This window comes from Orycteropus afer, unplaced genomic scaffold, assembly GCF_000298275.1.
Source record: "Orycteropus afer afer isolate SDZICR_OR568_19922 unplaced genomic scaffold, OryAfe1.0 scaffold00402, whole genome shotgun sequence".
Lineage (NCBI taxonomy): Eukaryota > Metazoa > Chordata > Mammalia > Tubulidentata > Orycteropodidae > Orycteropus > Orycteropus afer.
In genome coordinates, this window is record NW_006921989.1 from 613,912 (window position 1) to 633,893 (window position 19,982).

Consider the following 19,982-nt stretch of genomic DNA (forward strand, 5'->3'; position numbering starts at 1 on the left):
TGTCTCACCCATGCCCCCAGATGGGGTCCTAGCCTCACCCCAAACTCTCACCCACCTGCCTTATCCCAATCCCATAGCCTCACAATAGGACACATCAGTCTCACCCTAAGCCCTGACCCCAGGCTTCAAAGTAAGGGGTTTCCATTTCACCTCAAACCTCACCCCAGATCCCACCATAGGGTTTCCAGCTTTACCCCAAACTCATTTCTCTACCCAAATTCCAGAATTGGTTGTCCTGACCCATCCCCAAACCTTCACCACAGATTCCAAAATCCAGCTCCCACCTTCATCCCAAACTCTCAATCCTCAAAACATCCCTAACCTTCATCTCCCCCATTCGGGCCCCAGAGGGACACCCCAGCCCTAATTCCAAATCCTAACACATGCCCTCAACACATGGGGGAGTCTGGCCTTTCCCCAAAGCAAGGCAACGGGAGCAGCGGGGTGGATTCCTGCCATTCTAGAAGAGAACCTCACGCGGAGCCCCCAGCAGGAAGAGAGGCCCCAGGGGGCCAGATAGCTGTCTGTGCAACTGAACAGGAGCCGACATGCAGGGCAGGGTGAAGGCACTTCCCCAGGGAGGAGGAACCATAGGGCGTATCCTGGGTCCTGAACTGCACCCGCCCCAAGGGGAAGAGGGGAGAAGCGGGGCAGAACCTCCCTCCCAGCTTCTGGCTCCTCAGACAAAGAGTTTCTGTGTCCCTGGAGAAGAGGGGGCGTGGCCCCAGCTGGCCTGAGGGGGAGATGGGGGCCCCCAGCGGGATGACAGGGAACCTCCCCAAACAACTCTTTCTCCCTCCCTGGGGAACTTCCGAGGCTGAGACTTCTCCTACTAAAAGGCTCTCACAAAGTCCTTGGCCTACTCACGCAGGGACGTTCTTCCTGTAATCTATCCTGGTTTTAGGACAGTGCTAGTCCCATTCCTTCTTTGAAAGGATTCTTTTGGGACCACATTCTCTGTCACCCTCTCTCCTTCTCTCCCTCCAGTCAGAGATAATCCTCACCCGGAGTATAGACAGCAACAAAATGCCCCCCCCCGCCCCTCACTCCCTGAAACTACCCCCAGCTATGAATAACTTACAATCCTAATTAAAATCTCCCAGAGTGTTGCAAGTGGGGAGAAGAAATTTGACAGATGGAGGAAATGGGAGGCACAAAAGCGAAGGGGCTCCCCTAGGTACTTGCCCAGAGTCAGCCCACAGTCGAGGTCTCTGGGGCCCCTTCACGCTGCAGGTGAGCAGTTGGCACGCACTTAGGAGGGACTGGCTGAACCGAGGGCTGAAGCGAGAGTCAGGCACTACCCAGCGGGTCACGCGCCCAGGAAGGGGATCAACATGGCCGGCGCGCCCCGGACAGTGCTGATCTCTGGCTGCTCCTCAGGAATTGGCCTGGAGCTCGCAGTGCAGCTGGCCCTCGACCCCCGGCAGCGCTACCAGGGTAAGGGGCTCTGGGCGGGGCTTGGAGGAGCAGGGGTGGGCGTGACTCCAACCCATCCGCTCCAATTGCACGTGTGGGACTTGGAAGGCCCTCCGAACACACGTAGGTCTCCCTCCACGGTGAATCTTCCTTTCATCCAACACAGATATCTTGAGCACCCACTGGGTGCCAGACACTGTTCTAGGTGCTGGAACAGAGCTATGAACTAAACAAAAATCCCTGCCCTCGATAAAGGTGGAGCGCGAGGGAGGGGCAGGTAATAAACAAAAGAATTGATCGTGCGTCTGGCAGTAATAAGTGCTAGAAGCAAAATAAAGCAGAGAAGGGAGCTTGATGAAGGGTGGGTGGGGATATTTTTAGAAGGGCTTGTCCTCTGGAAAGGCTTCCTGGTGAAGGTCTCTGGAGCATTTCCCTGGACGGAAGATTCGCTCCCCCAGCCCGCACCAATCACCAGAAGACTGCTCCAAGATAAGCCTCTTATGTGCCCTTGACCTTAGGGACTTAGGAGAGGCCTCTAGGCCTAGGGACTTGCCCTCCCACAGCTCTGGAGAAAATTGCTCTGATCCGCACCCCAAACCATGAGAACCCCTGACCCAGAGCAGCCTGGAGTCTGAAGTGGGCAATGGGCTATTGCTGAAGAGGAGGTGGCTGGGGAGGGTGCCATGGCCCTAGTTGGCAGAGCGCTTCTCCCAGCCCTCTGTCTTAAGAGACGCCCAGCTGTGAGTGAGTGAGTGAGCGAGAACTGGCGTTCCAAGAACTTGTGCTTGGATGTGTCCCTGGGGGTGAATGAAGGGGCGCAGAAAACTGCTAAAGGCTTATGTTTATTGGGTGCTTCCCACGTGCCAGGCTTCCCATGAAGTGTTTTGCATCTAATTAACCATTTCATCTTCACATCACCCATTTGAGGTGGGCACTCTCATTTGCCCTGCTTTAGAAATGAGAAAACTGAGACACAAACTGCAAAGGTATTTGACCAAGATCACCCAGTTGGACAGTGGCAGAGCTGGGGTTTGAACCCAGGCAGCCCAGCCCCTGGGCCCACGCTCAGCATCGCCATGCTATACTGCAAGTGGATGCATGCGTCCCATTAATCTACACAGCGCCTGAGGCAGACAGACCTACACACAGTACACATGTGTCACTAGGAGTGCGCATGTGTAATTGTGGGTGCACACATGGGGGGATGTAAACATATATACGGTGTGTGCACAGACAGAGTGCACCTGGTAAGGCCGAATCGAGAGCACAGGCTCAGCCCTCTGACAAATCCAGGTTCAAATCTCAGTTCTAACACTTGCTAGGAGGGAACAGACAAGGAAACTCACTTTGCTAAGCCTCAGAATAGACAAATCTGTCCTGGTGGAAGTGCAGCCAGAATGTTCCTTGGAGGCGAGAATGGCCAGACTTTGTCTCACCTGCTTTGGTCATGTTGTCAGAAGGGACCATTCCCTGGAGAAGGCTATCATGCTTGGTAAAGTGGAAGGTCAGTGAGAAAGGGGAAGGCCCTCAATGAGATGATTGATACAGTGGCTGCAATGATGGGCTTAGGCCTAGCAAGGTTGTGAGGCTGGTGCAGGATCAGTCAGTGTTTCATTCTGTTGTACACAGATAGGGTCACTGTGAGTCGGAATCAACTTGATGGCTCCTAACAACAACAAGCCGCAGTTTGTTCATCTGTATAATGGGGATAATAAGTTTACTTATCCATCCTTATTACTATTGTTGAATAACAAAATTTATGGCTTAAAACAACTGCAATCAATGTTCATTGCAGCATCACTCACAATAGTCAAAAGGTGGAAACAACCTGAGTGTCTATCACTAGATGAACGAATAAACAAAATGTGGTATATCCATCCAATGGATGGTAACCGTCCATGAAGAGAAAGAAAGTTGTGATGTGTGCTATGACATGGATAAACCTGGAAAACATTATGCAGAGTGCAATAAGTCAAACACAAAAGGCCAAGTGCTTTTTGATCCCACTTATTTGACTGCTAACCAGAAGGCTGGCAGTTCAAACCACCAGCTACACCTTGGAAGGAAGACTGGGCAATAATCTCTACTTTCATGGAGATACCACCTCAGAAACCCAAGGAGGGGTCACTATGAGTCGAATCAACTCGAGGGCAGTGAAGTATTTTTTTTTAAAATATATATGAAATATCTAGAATAGGCAAATGCAGAGATAATTTGATTAGATTAGCAGGGGCTAGGAGGGAAAATGAAGAGTTATTGCCAAAGGGGTATGGAGTTTTTGTTCATGATGATGAAAAACATTTGGAAATGGATAGTGGTGATGGTTGTATGATAAAGTATCATTAATATCACTGAACTGTACACTTCAAAATGGTTAAAATGGCAAGTATTCTGTAACATTATGTTTTCCTATTGTTAGTTGCCATTGAGTCGATTCTGACTCACCGCAACTCGACGCATCATAGAGCAGAACTGCTCCACACAGTTTTGTTGGCTGTAATCCTAATGGAGGGAGCTCTGGTAGCATAGTGGCTAAGGCATTTGACTGCTAACCAGAAGGCTGGCGGTTCAAACCCACCGGCCACTCCTCGGAAGGAAGATGGGGCAATCTACTTCCGTAGTGATACTGCCTTGGAAACCCAAGGAGGGGTCACTATGAGTCAGGTCTGACTCGATGGCACATAACAACAACAACAACAACAATCCTAATGGAAGCAGATCACTGGGCCCTTCTTCCATGGTACTGTTGTTGTTGTTGTTCTGTGTCGTCGAGTTGGACCCGACTCACAGCGACCCCTCTTTGGTTTTCCAAGGTGGTATCACTACAGAAGTAGATTGCCCAACCTTCCTTCCGAGGAGTGACTGGCAGGTTTGAACCGCCAGCTTTCTGGTTAGCAGTCAAGTGCCTTAGGCACTATGCTACTAGAGCGCCACAGTACTAGATGGGTTCAAACCACCAACCTTTCAGCTAGCATTTGTGCACAAGCTGTTTGCATCACCTGTAGGAACTCTGGTGGCATACTGCCTAAGGCATTTGATGCTAACCAGAAGGCTGGCGATTCAAACTCACCAGCCACTCCTCGGAAGGAAGACTGGGCAATCTACTTCCGTAGAGATAAAACCTCAGAAACCCAAGGAGGGGTCACTATGAGTCGAATCAACTCAACAGCAGTGAGTTGGTTTTTTTTTTCCCCTGTTGTTGTTGTTGTTGTTAGGTGCCATTGAGTCAGCTCCGACTCACAGTGACCCTATGTACAATAGAACGAAACACTGCTCAGTCCCTATGCCAGCCTCACAATCCTTGCTATGCTTGAATCAATCACTGCAGCCACTGTGTCAATTCATCTCATGAGCGTTTTCTCCTTTTTGGCTGACCCTCCACTTTACCAAGCATGATATCCTTGTCCAGGGAACGGTCCCTCCTGACAACACGACCAAATTAGGTGAGATGAAGTCTGACCATTCTTGCTTCCAAGGAACATTCTGGCTGCACTTCATCCAGGACAGATCTGTTCGTTCTTCTGGCAGTCCATAGGACTTTCAGTGTTCTTAGCCAACATCACAACTCAAAAGCATCAACTCTTCTTTGGTTTCTTTGTTCATTGTCCAGTTTTCACATGCATATGAGGTGACTGGAAATACCATGGCTTGGCTTAGGTGTCCCTTAGTCTTCAAAGAGACATCTTTGCTCTTCAGCACCTTAAAGAAGTCTTTTGCAGCAATTTTCCCAGTGCAATATGTTGCCTGATTTCTTGACTGCTGCTTCCATTGGTGTTGATTGTGGAACCAAGTAATTTGAAATCTTGTGCCACTTAGGCACCTTATATATATTTTACCACAATCTTTTTTTTTTTTTTTAAACTACAATCATTTGTTTATCTCTCACAGTTTCTGTAACTTAAAGAAGGGCTCAGCTGGGTGGTTCTGGTACAAGGTCAATGGCTACAGCTAGAAAAATGGGCGCTACACAGTCATCTCCCTCTCTTCCTACAATCTCAGGGCTTCTCCATGTGGTCTCTCTGCTGGGCTAGCTTGGGCTTCCTTCCAGCATGGAGGCCTCAGAGCAGTCAAGCAGCCATATGATGGCTGAAGGTTTCAAGGTGAGTGTTCCACTGAACAAGGTGGAAACTGTAGCACCTTTTCTGACTTAATCTCAGCAGCTTCACAGCATCATTCCAACCTATTGTGTTGGTTTCCAGCTTCCACTCTATTCTGTTGCTTCCCAGCCAGTCACAAGATTCAAGGAGAGGGAGAGGACAATTAGATTCCATATCTTGATGGGACAGTGACAAACTTCTAGGACAGCATGTGGGATGGGAGATGTTATGTGGCCATCTTCGGGAAATAAATCAGTGACCTAGTCCATCTTTTTTTTTTTTTTTTGAGGATTAAATGCTGTAGATGTTCAATAAATGGAAATTTATTATGTTGATGAAGTAAATGGGGCTATTCATACTTGTGTGTACATGTATGTTGGCTGTAGGTATGTATGCATATTTTTTTCTCATGACAATAGTTCTATCCTTATTTATATTACTGTCTTACTTACTAGGCTATGAATTCCCTGAAGGTGGATACTTTCTCTATTTTATTTGATGCAATAGCCTCAGCACCTAGAATATAACATGGTGTGTAGTAGATGCTCAATAAATGTTTGTTGAATAGATGGGCAAATGGATGGATGTGGGTGTGTGTACGTATGTACACAAGTGTATATCTATGGATGTGTGATGAATGTGGGTGTATAAACTCACGAGCCTCCATCCCTCTGTAACTACATACAAGATCACAGAAATGCACATGTTCATATACAGAGGACAGGAGCCCAGTCAGTGCCTGCCCCAGCTCTGCTTCTACCCCCAGTAGTGGCCACCATGCGAGACCTGGGAAAGAAAGGGATGCTGGAGGCAGCTGCAGGGGAGGCTCTGGGGAAGACCCTCACCGTGGCCCAGCTGGATGTGTGCAGTGATGAGTCAGTGGTCCAGTGTCTCAGCTGCATCCCAGGAGGGGAAGTGGACGTGCTGGGTAAGATGAACCAACCTCCAGAGTCACTCACCTCCTCCCTGGTCAAAGCACAAACTCTCAACACAGCAAAGTCACTCCAACACCTTAGCACCAGGCTTTGCTCTCTGGTCCTGGACAGAAGGGGTAGACCAGTTGACCAAGATCCCAGGACAATGATCTTTCTGTTAAGGATATTAGAAATAAATTAAGACCTGAGTGTGGGATGGATTTTATTGAACAGAATGTCTCTCATATGGAGAGAGTCATATATGGTTGGGAAAATTATTTTGATGAGTCACTTGAGGAAGAGGGCATGATGAAGAAACAACTCATGGTCCCTAACTGTCTGAGGAGGGTGGGTTGTGGCCAACACGATGCAATTTGGGGTCAGAGTTGAATTGCTCATGAATCCAAGGGGATGCTGTTCCTAGTATCCCTTCCTCCTCTGCAAGTCTCAGGGTACCCTCTAACAAATGCTTAACTGTGTTTAAGATCATCAAGGTTCTGAATTTGACCACCCCAGAATGGCCCTGGGCTTGGAGTGGGGCTGGAAGGTGATGTGAGGAGCCTTCCCAGAGAAGTGACACTGGAAGGGTTGGGAGGGCTCCAAAGTGACCTTCAGATCCCCTCTGCTACAGTGAATAACGCTGGAGTGGGCTTGCTGGGGCCCCTGGAGGGGCTCAGCATAGCTGCCATGCAGAACGTCTTTGACACCAACTTTTTCGGGGCTGTTCGTCTGGTCAAAGCTGTGCTTCCCGCTATGAAGAGGAGGCAGCGGGGCCACATTGTGGTGGTCAGCAGTGTCATGGGCCTGCAGGGTGAGCCCTAGGACCTAGCCCTGGCAATTCCCTCTGTGTTTCACCGTCCCCAGGCTGGAAGGATAGCAAATAGGTTTTAGTTTATTCATATTCCAAATAAGCTTGAAGAGCTGTGTTAAAAGGATTCTGAAACTCATAAGGAAGGAGTTCTGGGATGGATTAACTATGTCTGTCATGGTGCAGGAATAAGCAGTGGTGGTATGAATGCTGAAAATCTCACCCACCCATTCCCCAAAATCCAAAAGAATCAACAGAGCTCCTTCTTCTGAGACTCTTCTTTGCCAGATGCCACACACCACAAACATGCTAGATTTAGGACTCTGAAAGCAGAAATTGATTAGTGATGTCTGCCATGGGCTTACTATGGAGACAACCTATTTGCCATCCATGTTCCTGGGTCTTCCTCTTCTAATCCCTCTAGATTCCCAGTCCTCCTCCTGGAAATCCCCTGAGATCTGTCCTTTCTTCAGCAGTCCCCTAAGGAACCTGTCACCCTGCCATGAAGAAACTGTATCTACTTACCCCTACCCTTTGGCTCCTCTTCTTGCTGTACTTCCTGATCTCAGGGCCACATTCACTGCTCAACAAGGACTGACAAGGGCCTTGCTGAGTGGGGTCCTGGGAGCCCCATGCCCAAGTGGCCCCAGAGGTTTAGAAGAGGGAAGGAAATGGGGAAGTTTCCTGGGCCGAGGGCAAGGGAGCACTGACAGGAAGAGGTGACACTTGACACCCCAAGACAACCTCTTCCTGACCCCATGTGCTCCCATCCTATCATGCTATATACTCCATCACGTTGGCCCCCAATATGCCCTCCTTCTGATCCCCAAATCCTCTTTGCACTGTTTCCCAAGGACCCCATCACTCTGGGCTCACAAAACTTATCACCCAGACCCCCAAAGCACCTTTCTCCCACCACTCCTCTTAGGTGTTGTGTTCAATGAAGTCTACGCTGCCTCCAAGTTTGCCCTGGAGGGATTCTTTGAGAGCCTTGCTATCCAGCTGCAGCAGTTCAACATCTTGTGAGGCAGGAACTTGGGCAGTGACCCGGAAGTGGGGGGCAGCAATGGGAACCGGAAATAGCATGGGGAAGAGAGGAGATAAGGGCAACGATGTGGTACAATGAGTGAAGGCAAAGGAAGCAGTGGGGAGAGGTGAGGGCAATGATAGCAGAAATGGAGGCCGTGATGGAAAAATGGGGTCAATAATGAGGGAAATGGAGACAATAGGCAGGATGGAGCGGTAATGGAGCAGATGTGGGGAAAAGAGAGGTAGTAGGCGTGGGGCAGTGTTGGGGAGACAGGCTGTGCAGGGGGTGGGGCAGTGCTGGGAAACAGAGGCAGTGGAGGTGGGAGGAAAGGGAGGCCCTACAAGGAGTAGCAGGAAGAAGGGATGGACTAATGAGGAGAGAAACAGTGTGAGGAGGAAAGGGGGACAGCAACTGGGGCGGATTGGAACACCAGACCTTATGCCCTGACCTCAGCATCTCCTTGGTGGAGCCGGGCCCAGTGGCCACCGACTTTGAGGGAAAGCTCCTGGAGCAGGTTTCCAGGGCGGAGTTTCCAGGCACTGACGCTGACACCCTGCGCTACTTCCGGGACGTCTACCTACCAGCTTCCAGGGAGCTCTTCCGATCCGTGGGACAGAGCCCTCAAGATGTGGCTCAGGTGAGTGGCGAGCCCAGAGCACCAACACGTGGCTCAGATGTGTGGGGCCCCTCCCCGCAGACCACCTCCTCTGGGTTACAAGGCTCAGGGCTCCGCCCCACAGGCCATCGTCAAGGTCATCGGCTCCGCCCGACCACCCTTGCGCCGACAGACCAACGCCCGCTACACCCCGCTGACAGCTCTCAAAGCCGCTGACCCGTCAGGCCGCTTGTACGTGCGAATCGCTCACGGCCTTCTCTTCCGCTGGCCACGCCTCCTCGACCTTGGCCTTCGATGCCTGGCCTGTGGCTGCCCCGGGACCCGGGTGTGGCCCCGGTGAGCAGCCGCAAGCCTGCCCCTCCCGGCCCCTGAACAACCAGGCCTCTTCAGTCCACACCCTTCTCTGAGGCCCTGCAGACTCTTCATTCATTCATTCCTTCATTCAGCAAACCCTGTTTGACCCTCTCTGTACCCGGAACAAGGTTGAGAGCCCAGAGGGACCTCAGCCCCCAGCCAATCCTTCCCCAGCACACAGGCTCACCCCAGGCCAAGGTCCCGGAGACCCTGGACTGGACTGAGGAGGCTGGAGCAGGGAGCCAGGGCTGTGCTTTGCTTCCTGGAGGAGGGGGCATTGTCATTGGTCCTCGAAGGAGGAGACAGACTGCTTCATTAAACCTCATGATCCCATTACGCTGGGCTTGGGAATGCATGGGTGACGCAGACATGCATCTCCTCAGCACACCCAGAGAGGGGCCAGCCAAGGGGTCTCCAGCCTCCTGGGCATGCATCTCCATCAGCAAATTGTGTTTGCACACATACTAGCAGTGTACAAACATTCGTTCATAAAGCATGTATTTACCACTGGCAATCATTCTATTAACTTTAATAAAGCTCCATCTTTTATATCTAAATAAAAACTAAAAAACAACGGAGTTCCTCCTGGGGCCCCAAGACGGTATCCTCACGTTTCCTGGCCCTCCTCCGAAGACTCTGGAGCAAATGGACTCTGGGTTCCAGTGCTGGCTCTGCTTCTGCTCATGGGGTGGCCCTGGAAACGGCAGGAAAAGTCTCCTTCACTAATGATTTCACTTGATTTTGTTGTATTTGGTGTCCAGTTACCACTTTTACATTTCTTTTAAACTTTTATTGTGGTGAAAACATACACAGCACATTCACCAACATAACACCTTCCCCATTTACAGCTCAAGGGCATTGATGACATTTTTCATGTTGTGCCACCATTATTACTATCCTTTTCCAAAACAGTCCATCACCTATTAGCATAAACTCAGTGCCCCACAAAACTCTCCCTTTCCCCATTTCCTCCTCCATCCTACCCCTGGTAACCACTAATATATATATAGTGGCTCAGATGTGTGGGGCCCCTCCCCGCAGACTTTCCTTTGTTTTCAGTAATAAAAGCTCAGAGTAAACTATGAAGAATGAAACAAAAAAAAATTTCCCTTAACTAAATTATTTTATAAGAGAATAAAGATATCTTCAGTTGCCATAAGTAGGCGCTATACAATATTTTTTTGCAGGCAATGTTCAGCATTCAAAACCCCCTACTCGTGGACTTCCAGGGGAAAGAAAACAGTAGTCCTTCTCCATGCCTCTCTTGCAGCTAGAGTGAGCATGTGACCCAGACTCCACCAATCAGATGCACAGGATTTAGAATTGGAAGCTTGCCACCCAAAGAAGGAAGGGGTCAAGAAGCATGTAGTGGCAGCAGAGACCTGGGACAGGAGTGTTGCATTTCTAGAATCAACAGAAGAAACCAGAGCTGCCAGCTGGTTTAGGCTACGGCCTTAGCTGCTGCTCTGCACTCTCACATTGCTCTTGCGCAGTTTCCAAAGCTGGTGATCCCGTGAGCTCCCAGAGTCCAATAAATTCCTTTGCTGCTTAAATCATCCTGAGTCAGTTTCTGTTGCATGAAAGATAGAACCATCACCAATCCAGATGGCAACTGTATACACAAGCGCAGTGATGATAAAGCTGTTACTAAATTCTAGCTGAAAGCTATCACGGACCAACGCTGGCCAACATTCAAAAGGTGTTAGACACACTATCCCTTAACTCTTGATTTCAACACTCAGACACCTCTTCTGCAGTCTTCCCCATCCCTGCAAAAAACAAATTCATCATTCTAGTTGCTCAGGTGGCCAATCCTGGAGTCATCTCTAATTCCGTCCTCTCAACTCTCACAGCAAGTCCATCAGGATATCCTGTTCACTTCACCTTCAAGTTATACTCAGAGCCAACCATTTGTCAATATTTTCTCAGTCCACTCTCTGGTCCAGCCACCTTAATTTCTCAACCTCCTCCCCTCCTCATCTCCCACCTTCTGCCTTTGCCCCACTACAATCCATCCTCCACACATCAGCTAAGAGGAGCCTTCCACAACATCTTTTGAGCAGTGTGGTAGTTACAGTTGTGTCAACTTAGCTGGGCTGTGGTTTTGAGTGGCTGGGGAACTGTATACTATTATTCCCTGTGATGAGATTGAATGTGGTGTAATCAACTCCATGGTGGAATCTGCTGTGAGCAGATAAGTAGCTGCCTTCAGGGTGTGGTCTGCTTCCAGTGTATATGGAGAAGCTTTGGGAAAGGGCTCAGCTTCTTGGCACATCTGAATTCTGCATTTGGCCAAGTCATCACTGGCCTGCCACGTTGCCTGCTGCTCTTGGGACTGTCTCTGAACTTGAACTAATGGCCTGTTGTGTTGCTTGCTAATTGGGACTCTGCAATTACACATGTCAACTTTGGGTTTGTCAGCCTCAGCAGCCAGCAGCTGCTTGAGTTAAGAGACACCTCCAGCTCCAGTGGGAGAGCAAGAGGCAGAGCCCAAGGTGAAGGCCCAAGGTCAAGGGGCCTTCACCCACCCCTAGTGGTGGCACTTTGATGTCGGACTTCTAGCCTCCTAAACTGGAAGAGAATAAGTCCCTGTTTGTGAAAGTCATCTACTTGTGGTATTTCTGTTATAGCCGCACTAGAGAACAAAGACAAGTAGGTAATGCATTTATCAAATTTAAAAAAGCAGAAAATATTAAAGGATATTTTAAAAACTATTTTGTCACCTTCTCCTGTCCCTCAACTGCCCAATTACTACTCCCTCACCCCTACCTGTTATAAGTTGATTGAGTTCTCTTTCCAGATGTTCTTTCTGATTATAGAAGGGAGGAAAAAAACCTGTGTGTGTGTGTGTGTGTGTGTGTACGAACATAACCATTTGTGGTGGTTATATTTGTTTGCCAACTTGCCTGGACCTGGTTGAGTGGATGTAGTATTCCCCATGATGAGACTGGCAATCAACTCCATGGTGGAATCTACTGTGAGCAGCTGAGTAGCTGCTTCTGGGATGTGGTCTGCTTCCTGTATATAAGGAGAAGCCTTGGGGATAGTCTCTAGCTTATAGCACACATGGACCCTACATGTAGCTGTGTCATTGTTCAGCAGCCTGCCATGCTCTGCCAACCTTGGGACTTACAATGGACTTGAATTAATGGCCTGTCATATGGTTTTTACCAACCAGGACTGTGCCATTTTATTTGTCGACCTTGGGCTTGTAAGTCTCAGCAGCCAGTAGCTGCCTGAGTGAAGAGACGCCTCTAGCTCCAGTGGGCCGGGATCAAGAGGCAGAGCTGAAGCCCAGGGTCAAGGGGCTTTCACCCAGCCCCTAGAGCCTGGCACTTTGAACTCAAACTTAAAGCCTCCAAACTGTAAGAGAATAAACTCCTGTTTGTTAAGGCCATCCCATTTGTGGTCTATTCTTGTCACAGTGGCACTAGGTAACCAGAACACCATTCATGTCCTTGGGGCTGACCAATGTTCATGTGTGAACGTGTTTGCTTCACTACAGCCTCACCAACAGTGAGCTATCAGTATTCTCAGTTTTTGCCACCTCTCGGTGGTGCAAGTGATTTGCAATTGCTCTGGTGGTGGGGTGGGAAGGCATTTGGCTGCTAACCAAAAGGTTGGTGGTTCAAACCACCAGCTGCTCCTCGGGAGGAAGATGAGGCAATCTACTTCTGTAAAGATTTACGATCTTGGAAACACACTGGGGGTCTCTATGAGTCAGAATCTACTCGATGGCAGTGGGTTTGGTTTTGAGTTTGCTAATCTAAAGGTTGACAGTTCAAACCCATCCAGTAGCTCCGCAGAAGAAAAGCCTGGTTAACTGCTCCCATAAAGATTACAGCCAGGAAAAGCCCACGGAGCAGTTCTGCTCCGTCACATAGGTCACCATGACTCCGAACCAACTCAGTGGCAACAGGCTAGATTATTACTGTTAGTTGTTAGTGAGTCAGCTCCGACCCATCGCGACATTGTATAACGCAGAACAGAACATTGCTGGTCCTGCACCAGCTCATGATTGATGGTGCATCTGAGTCCTTTGCTGTGACCGTTGTGTGGTGCCTTCCAACACAAGGGGCTCATCTGCCAGCACTTCATCAGCCAATATTCTGCTGGGATCCATAACGTTCCTAATTCTAGGAAGCAGAGTGTGAAGTCTTTATCCCTAGTCTGTCTTAGTCTGGAAGCTCCTCTGAAATCTGTCCACCATGGGTGACCCTGCTGGTCTTTGAAATACTAGTGGCACAGCAACATACAAGCTGCCACAATATGATAAAACCAAAAACCAAACTTATTTTCATCGAGTTGGACCCGACTCATAGCGACCCCTCCTTGGGTTTCCAAGGCAGTATCACTACAGAAGTAGATCGCCCAATCTTCTTTCCGAGGAGTGGCTGCTGGGTTTGAACCGCTAGCCTTCTGGTTAGCAGTCAAATATATGCCTTGGGCACTATGCCCTCAGAGCTCCCACTATATGATAAGGAAAAAAAAAAAAAAAACCTCACTGCGGTTGAGTCAGTTTTTGTGTGTGTGTATGTGAAAGAGCAAAAAAAAAAATAAATATATCTATATTTTTATATCCTGTGGAAGGAAGACTGGGCAATCTACTTCCATAAAGATTTACAGCTTTAGAAACCCAGTGGGGGTTGCTACGAGTCAGAATCAACTCAATAGCAGTGAGTGACATACTTACCCACCACTCCATGATAAGGAGTGGTGGATATTATTATTTTTGTCTTTTTTTGCTCTTTCACACACTCACACACAAAAAGCAGCTTATTATACACATAAGTGTGAATTTTGGTTCTTTCCCTGAATATTCCTTATCAGCCCAAGCAAATGTTCTCATTCCTTTGTGGAGCTGCAATGTATGTAGTCCATTGTGCAAATGGACAATAATTTATGCAACCAGCCCCTACTAATGGATATTTGAGCTCTCTCCAATCTTTTGCTATTTTTTTAAATGGCTGCAATGAATAGCCTTGTGTGCATACATCATTTCACACATGTGCAAGTATGTCTGGGGGGAATTGCTTGGCCAAAGAATCTATGCATTTGTCATTTTGTGAACGTAAAAATTCCTCTCCTCTGGGGTTGACCAGTGTCCACATGTGACCGTGCTCACCTCCCTGCAGCCTCACCAACAGTGAGTGATAAGTGTGCTGAGTTTTTGCCAATCTGTTCAGTAAAAATTGGTATCTCCGTGTGTTTTAAATGTGCATTTCTCTTACTATGAGTGAGGTCCAATGTCTTTTCATCTGTTAAAGGACCCTTTGTGTCTCATTTTTGGTAGAAGTTCTGATCACATCTCTAGCCCTACCCCCCTTTTTATCTTATTGGATGGTTGATGTTTTACTTATCAATTCCTAGAAGCTCTCTATATTAGGGAGATTAGGGAGAAAAGTGCAAACACTTTTCCCCAATATATAAATAAACTTCTCTGTGGTGGTTTTTGACCTATTTTTATTTGTGGAGTTATTAATTTTTCTTTACCATTTGGATTTAAAGTCATAGCAAGAAAGGACATATTCCTTATAGAATAGATCAATTCTATTAAAACAGAAAAACAAAACAAAACATTGCTTTGAGTGGATTCTGACTCATAGCAACCCTCACTGGATTTCCAAGGCTGTAAATCTTTACATCTTCCTTCCTGAGAGCAGCTGGTAGCTTGGAACCACCAAACTTCTGGTTAACAGCCAAATGGCTTATCCACATTAAAACAGAAGTCGGATAATATCACTCCTCTGCTCAAAACCTTCCAGTGGCTTCCCAGTTTACTTAGATTCAAATCCACAACTATGAGACCACCCAGATGACCTGACCCATGAATACTGATCTCAAATCCCTCTGCCCACTTCACTCCAGCAATAACGACCTCCTCGCTATTCCTTAAACATTTCATGCATGTTCCCACCTCAGGGCCTTTGCACTTGCTGTTCCCTCTGCCTGCCACACTCTTCCCCAGATGTCCACATGACTCACTTCCTCACCCTCTTAAGATCTCTGCTCAAATGTCACCTCCTCCGTGAGGCCTTCCCTGATCACCACAAGATAGCATCTTGTCACTCTTTCCCCTTTACCTGCTTTATTTCTAATCACTCAACACATGCTGCACTTATTTGTCTCTTTCCTGTGTTTACCCACTAGAACATTAGCTCCATGGGAAGAGATTATTGTTACAGCTACATACCCAGCACTCACAACAATATGTGGCAAAATAATATCTGATGAATGAATGAATGAATGAATGAGTGCACCAAAAAGAGACTATCTCCTTAACCTAATCAAATTTAAAAGATTTTGGAAGCAGCAACATCAACAGACACATGCACACCAATGTTCACTGCAGCACTATTCACAACACCCAAAACACGGAAACAACCTAAGTGTCCATCAACAGCAGAACAGATAAACAAAATAGGGTTCAAAGGAATACTCTACAGCCTGTAAGAGAAATGAAGTCCTGGTAAATGCTACCACATGGATATCCTCGAAAACCTTATGCTCAGTGAAATAAATCGATCACAAAAGGACAAATACTGTATGATCTCACTTACATGAAATGATAATAATAAACAAATGTATAGACCAAAGCTCATTAATTATTATTACTTCCCAGGGTGGGAAGGAAGCTATTATTTAGGGAACAGTTGTTTATGACATTGTTGTCAGGTGCCGTCAAGTTGGTTATGACTCAGAGCAACGCTATGAGCATGCCCAGTCCTGTGCCAACCTCACAGTCATTGCTATACCTGAGCCCATCATTGCAGCCACTGTGTCAGTCCATCTTGTTGAGGGACTTCCCCTTTTTTGCTGACCCTGTACTTCACCAAGCAAGACATCCTTCTCCAAGGACTGGTCCTTTCTGACCACATGACCGAAGCAGGTTGAGACGAAGTGTGTCCATTCTTGCTTCTCAGGAGCATACCTCTGTATTTCTTCCCGGGACAGACTTGTTTGTTCTTCTGGCAATCCATGGTATTTTCAACATCTTCACCAATACCATCATTCAAATGTATCAATTCTTCTGCAGTTTTGCCGATAGAATCCTTCAATATCACAAATCAAGGCTTGATTTTTTTTTCTTCAGTTCCTCCAGCTTGAGAAATGCCAAGGATGTTCTTCCTTTTGGTCTTCTAACTCCAGGTCTTTGTACATCTCATTAGAATACTTTACTGTGTCTTCTCCAGCCACCCTTTGAAATCTACTCACTCTTTCTTGTCATCATTTCTTCCATTCATATTAGCCACTCTCCATTGAAAAGCATGTGTCAGAGTCTCTTCTAATATCCATTTTGGACTTACCTTTCTTTTTTATGGTGATGGGAAATTTGGCAGCACTTATGAGCGGTGATTCACAACACCATTAACGTAACTGATATCCCTAAAGGGTACATCTGAAAAAAATGCTGGATTGGCAAATGTTGTGTTATTCATATTTAAAAAAATAAACCAACCCACTGCCACCAAGTCAATTCTGACTCACAGCCACTCCCATCGACTTTCCAAGGCAGTAAATCTTTACAGAAGTAGATTGCCCCATCTTTCTTCTGCAGAGCAGCTGGTGGGTTTGAACCACCAGCCTTCTGGTTAGCAGTCAAATGCCTTAGGCACTGAGCCACCAGAGCTCCATATATATTTTTGCAACAACTAAAAAAAAAAAAAAAAAATTGTTATGTCTCCTCCAGGTCTTTGCACATGCTGTTCCCTCTACTTGACACAGAACCATCTTCTCTCTCCCACCCCAACCTTTGACCTGATTGACTCTCACTTATCTTTCAGGTCTCAGCTTAAATGCTGCTTTCTATTGGAAGCCTTCCTTGACTCCTAGAGCTGAATGGGTTAGCAGACGCCTCTGGACCCCCACAGCTGCTTGTTGAAGGGCTGGAGCTCTGTGGAGACGGACATCACTCTCAGTACATGGTGCTTTCAGATCCATAGTATTAACTGTTATGTGCCGTCAAGTCACACCTGCCTCATAGTGACCCCTCCTTGGGTTTCCGAGGCAGTATCACTATGGAAGTAGATTGCCCAACCTTCCTTCTGAGGAGTGGCTGGTGGGTTTGAACCACCAGCCTTTTGGTTAGCAGTCAAGTGCCTTAGGCACTACGCCACCAGAGCTCCTATAGTGAATGCACTTGACTGCTAACTGAAAGGTTGGAGGTTCGAGGCCACCCAGAGGCACCTCAGAAGAAAGGCCTGGTGATCTCCTTCTGAAAAATCAGCCACTGAAATCCCTGTGGAGCCCAGTTCTTCTTGGACACACGTAGGGTCGCCGCCATGGGTCGGAATTGATTCCTCCAAAGGCGGCTGCTGAATCATTCTGACCCTTCCCTGCAGCAACGGGCTTCTGAAATTCTCACCAGTGAGGTCTCTGTGGTCCAGGAGGGATGTTCCTGGTCCCCTCAGGGGCCGGGGAGCAAGGCCAGTTCCTGAGCCGTGGGGAAAGCTAGCAGGGTGGTCACAGAAGTGACCAGAGGAGCCTGGACTGGGACTGGGAGTGGCCAAGCTGTCACACATCCTGGAGGCCCAGTCCATGCTGAAAAGTTCCTGACACCTCCTACCTGGCCAAACGTCACCTCTCTGACCCTCGGTTTCCTTATTTGTAAATTGGAAGTTGCTGGGGAGAAAATCCCCAAGTGTCAGCGCTTTGGAGCTGCTTGGTAAATGACAGCCTTTCATTGTTAGGTTGATATTGGTACTTTCCTTTGGCTTCCTGGGTCCTGCCCAGCCTTTCCCTGAAGCCTTGCAGGCAAAGCACTTGGAGAGTGGGGGCCACACATCCCCACAAGGCCTCCCTTCCCGCTCCGGCTCCTCGGCGCGCACCAGGGTGGGGGCAGCCTGGGTCCCAGGAAACGGAAAGCAGGCGGAATCTGAGCAGCGCAGCAGCTGCTCTGGGCTTGCAGCCAAGGTCCCCTCCCTCCACCGTCCGCATTCCTGAAGGGGGGGGGCTGAGCACAACACTCCGGCTGGCGGGAGGCTCGCCACCGCCCTCTTGTGGCCAAGTGCGAGAGGCTGGCCTTGACCACTGACGGCGGATCCCTCCTAGGTCACAGTCCGAGGGGACCTGGCGGGATCTAACAACTAGTCCCCCGATCTCTGCCTTCGTTGGGCTCCCCTCAAACCCGCGTTTGTGACCCCAGCAACATCACTTAACTTTCTGGATGACTCTGAGCAGTAAGTCACTTAAACTCCCTGTGCCTGTTTTCTAGCTGCACAATTTTGAGCAATTTTGTGCTTCAGTTTCTTCACCTACAAAATGAGGTTATTTGTTGTTGCTGTTGTTAGGTGCCCTTAAGTTGGCGCCAACTCGTAGCGACCCTGCACCATCCTCACAATCTTTGCTACACTTGATTGAACCCGTTGTTGAAGCCACTGTTTCAATCCATCTCATTGAGGGTCTTCCCCTTTTTCGTTGACCCTCCACCTTACCAAGCATGATATCCTTCTCCAGGGAATGGTCCTTTCTGACAACATGACCAAAGTAAGTGAGACGAAGTCTGGCCATTCTTGTTTCCAAGGAGCATTCCCGCTGCACTTCTTCTACGACAGATTTGTTCATTCTTCAGGCAGTCCATGGTACTTTCAGTATTCTTCACCAACACCCCAAATGAAAAGTATCAACTACTTTTTCGATCTTCCTTATTCATTGCCCAGCTTTCAAATGCATATGAGGAGGTTGAAAATATCATGGCTTGGGTTAGGCGCACCTTAATCTTCAAAGATCATCAAAGATCATCTTTGCTCTTCAGCACTTTAAAGAGGTCTTTTGCAGCAGATTTGCCCAACGCAATATGACGTCTGGTTTCTTAACTGCTGTTTCTGTGGGTGTCGATTGTGGATCCAAGTAAAATGAAATCTTTGACAACTTCAATCTTTTCTCCACTTACCAACATGCTGCTTATTGGTCCAGTTGTAAGGATTTTTGTTTTCTGTATGTTGAAGTGTAATCCACGCTGCGGACTGTGGTCTTTAATCTTCATCAGTAAGTGCTTCAAGTCATCTTCACTTACAGCAAGCAAGGTTGTGTCATCTACATATCACAGGTTGTTAATGAGTCTTTCTTGAATCTTGATGCCACATTGTTCTTCATATAGTCCAGCTTCTCAGATTATTTGCTCAGCATACAAATTGAATAAATATGGTGGAAGGATACAATCCTGATGTACACCTTTCCTGATTTTAAACCATGTAGTGTCCCCTTGTTCTGTCCAAACAACAGCCTCCTGGTCTATGTGCAGGTTCCTCATGAGCACAGTTAAGTGTTCTGGAATTCCCATTCTTCTCAATGTTATCCACAATTTGTTATGATCCATACAGTCTAATGTTTTTACACAGTCAATAAAACACAAGTAAACATCTTTCTGGTATTCTTTGCTTTCAGCCAAGATCCATCTGAAATCAGCAATGAAATCCTTCATTCCATGTCTTCTTCTGACTCCAGCTTGCATTTCTGGAAGTTCCCTGTCAATATACTGCTGCAACCATTTTTGAATTATCTTCAGCAAAATTTTACTTGCATGTGATATTTATGATATTGTTCAATAATTTCCACATTCTGTGGGATCACCTTTCTTTGGAATGGGTACAAATACGGATCTCTTCCAGTCAGTTAGCCAGGTAGCTTCTTCCAAATCTCTTGGCATAGCCCAGTAAGTGCCTCCAGGGTGCCATCCATTCCTTGAAACATCTCAATGGGTATTCCAGCAATTCCTGGAGCCTTGTTTTTTTTTTTTTTTTTTTTT

At 47.6% G+C, this 19,982-nt stretch overlaps 1 protein-coding gene across 1 annotated transcript; it reads left to right on the forward strand.

Moving 5' to 3' along the window:
* The first annotated feature begins 1,334 nt into the window (after positions 1 to 1,334).
* On the forward strand, positions 1,335 to 9,221 carry RDH8 (retinol dehydrogenase 8). Its single transcript, XM_007953559.2, has 6 exons — positions 1,335 to 1,437; positions 6,280 to 6,441; positions 7,059 to 7,238; positions 8,164 to 8,257; positions 8,719 to 8,902; positions 9,006 to 9,221. Exons 1-6 carry the CDS (start codon positions 1,335 to 1,337, stop codon positions 9,219 to 9,221), a joined length of 939 nt encoding a protein of 312 aa, XP_007951750.1.
* The last annotated feature ends 10,761 nt before the right edge of the window (positions 9,222 to 19,982 follow it).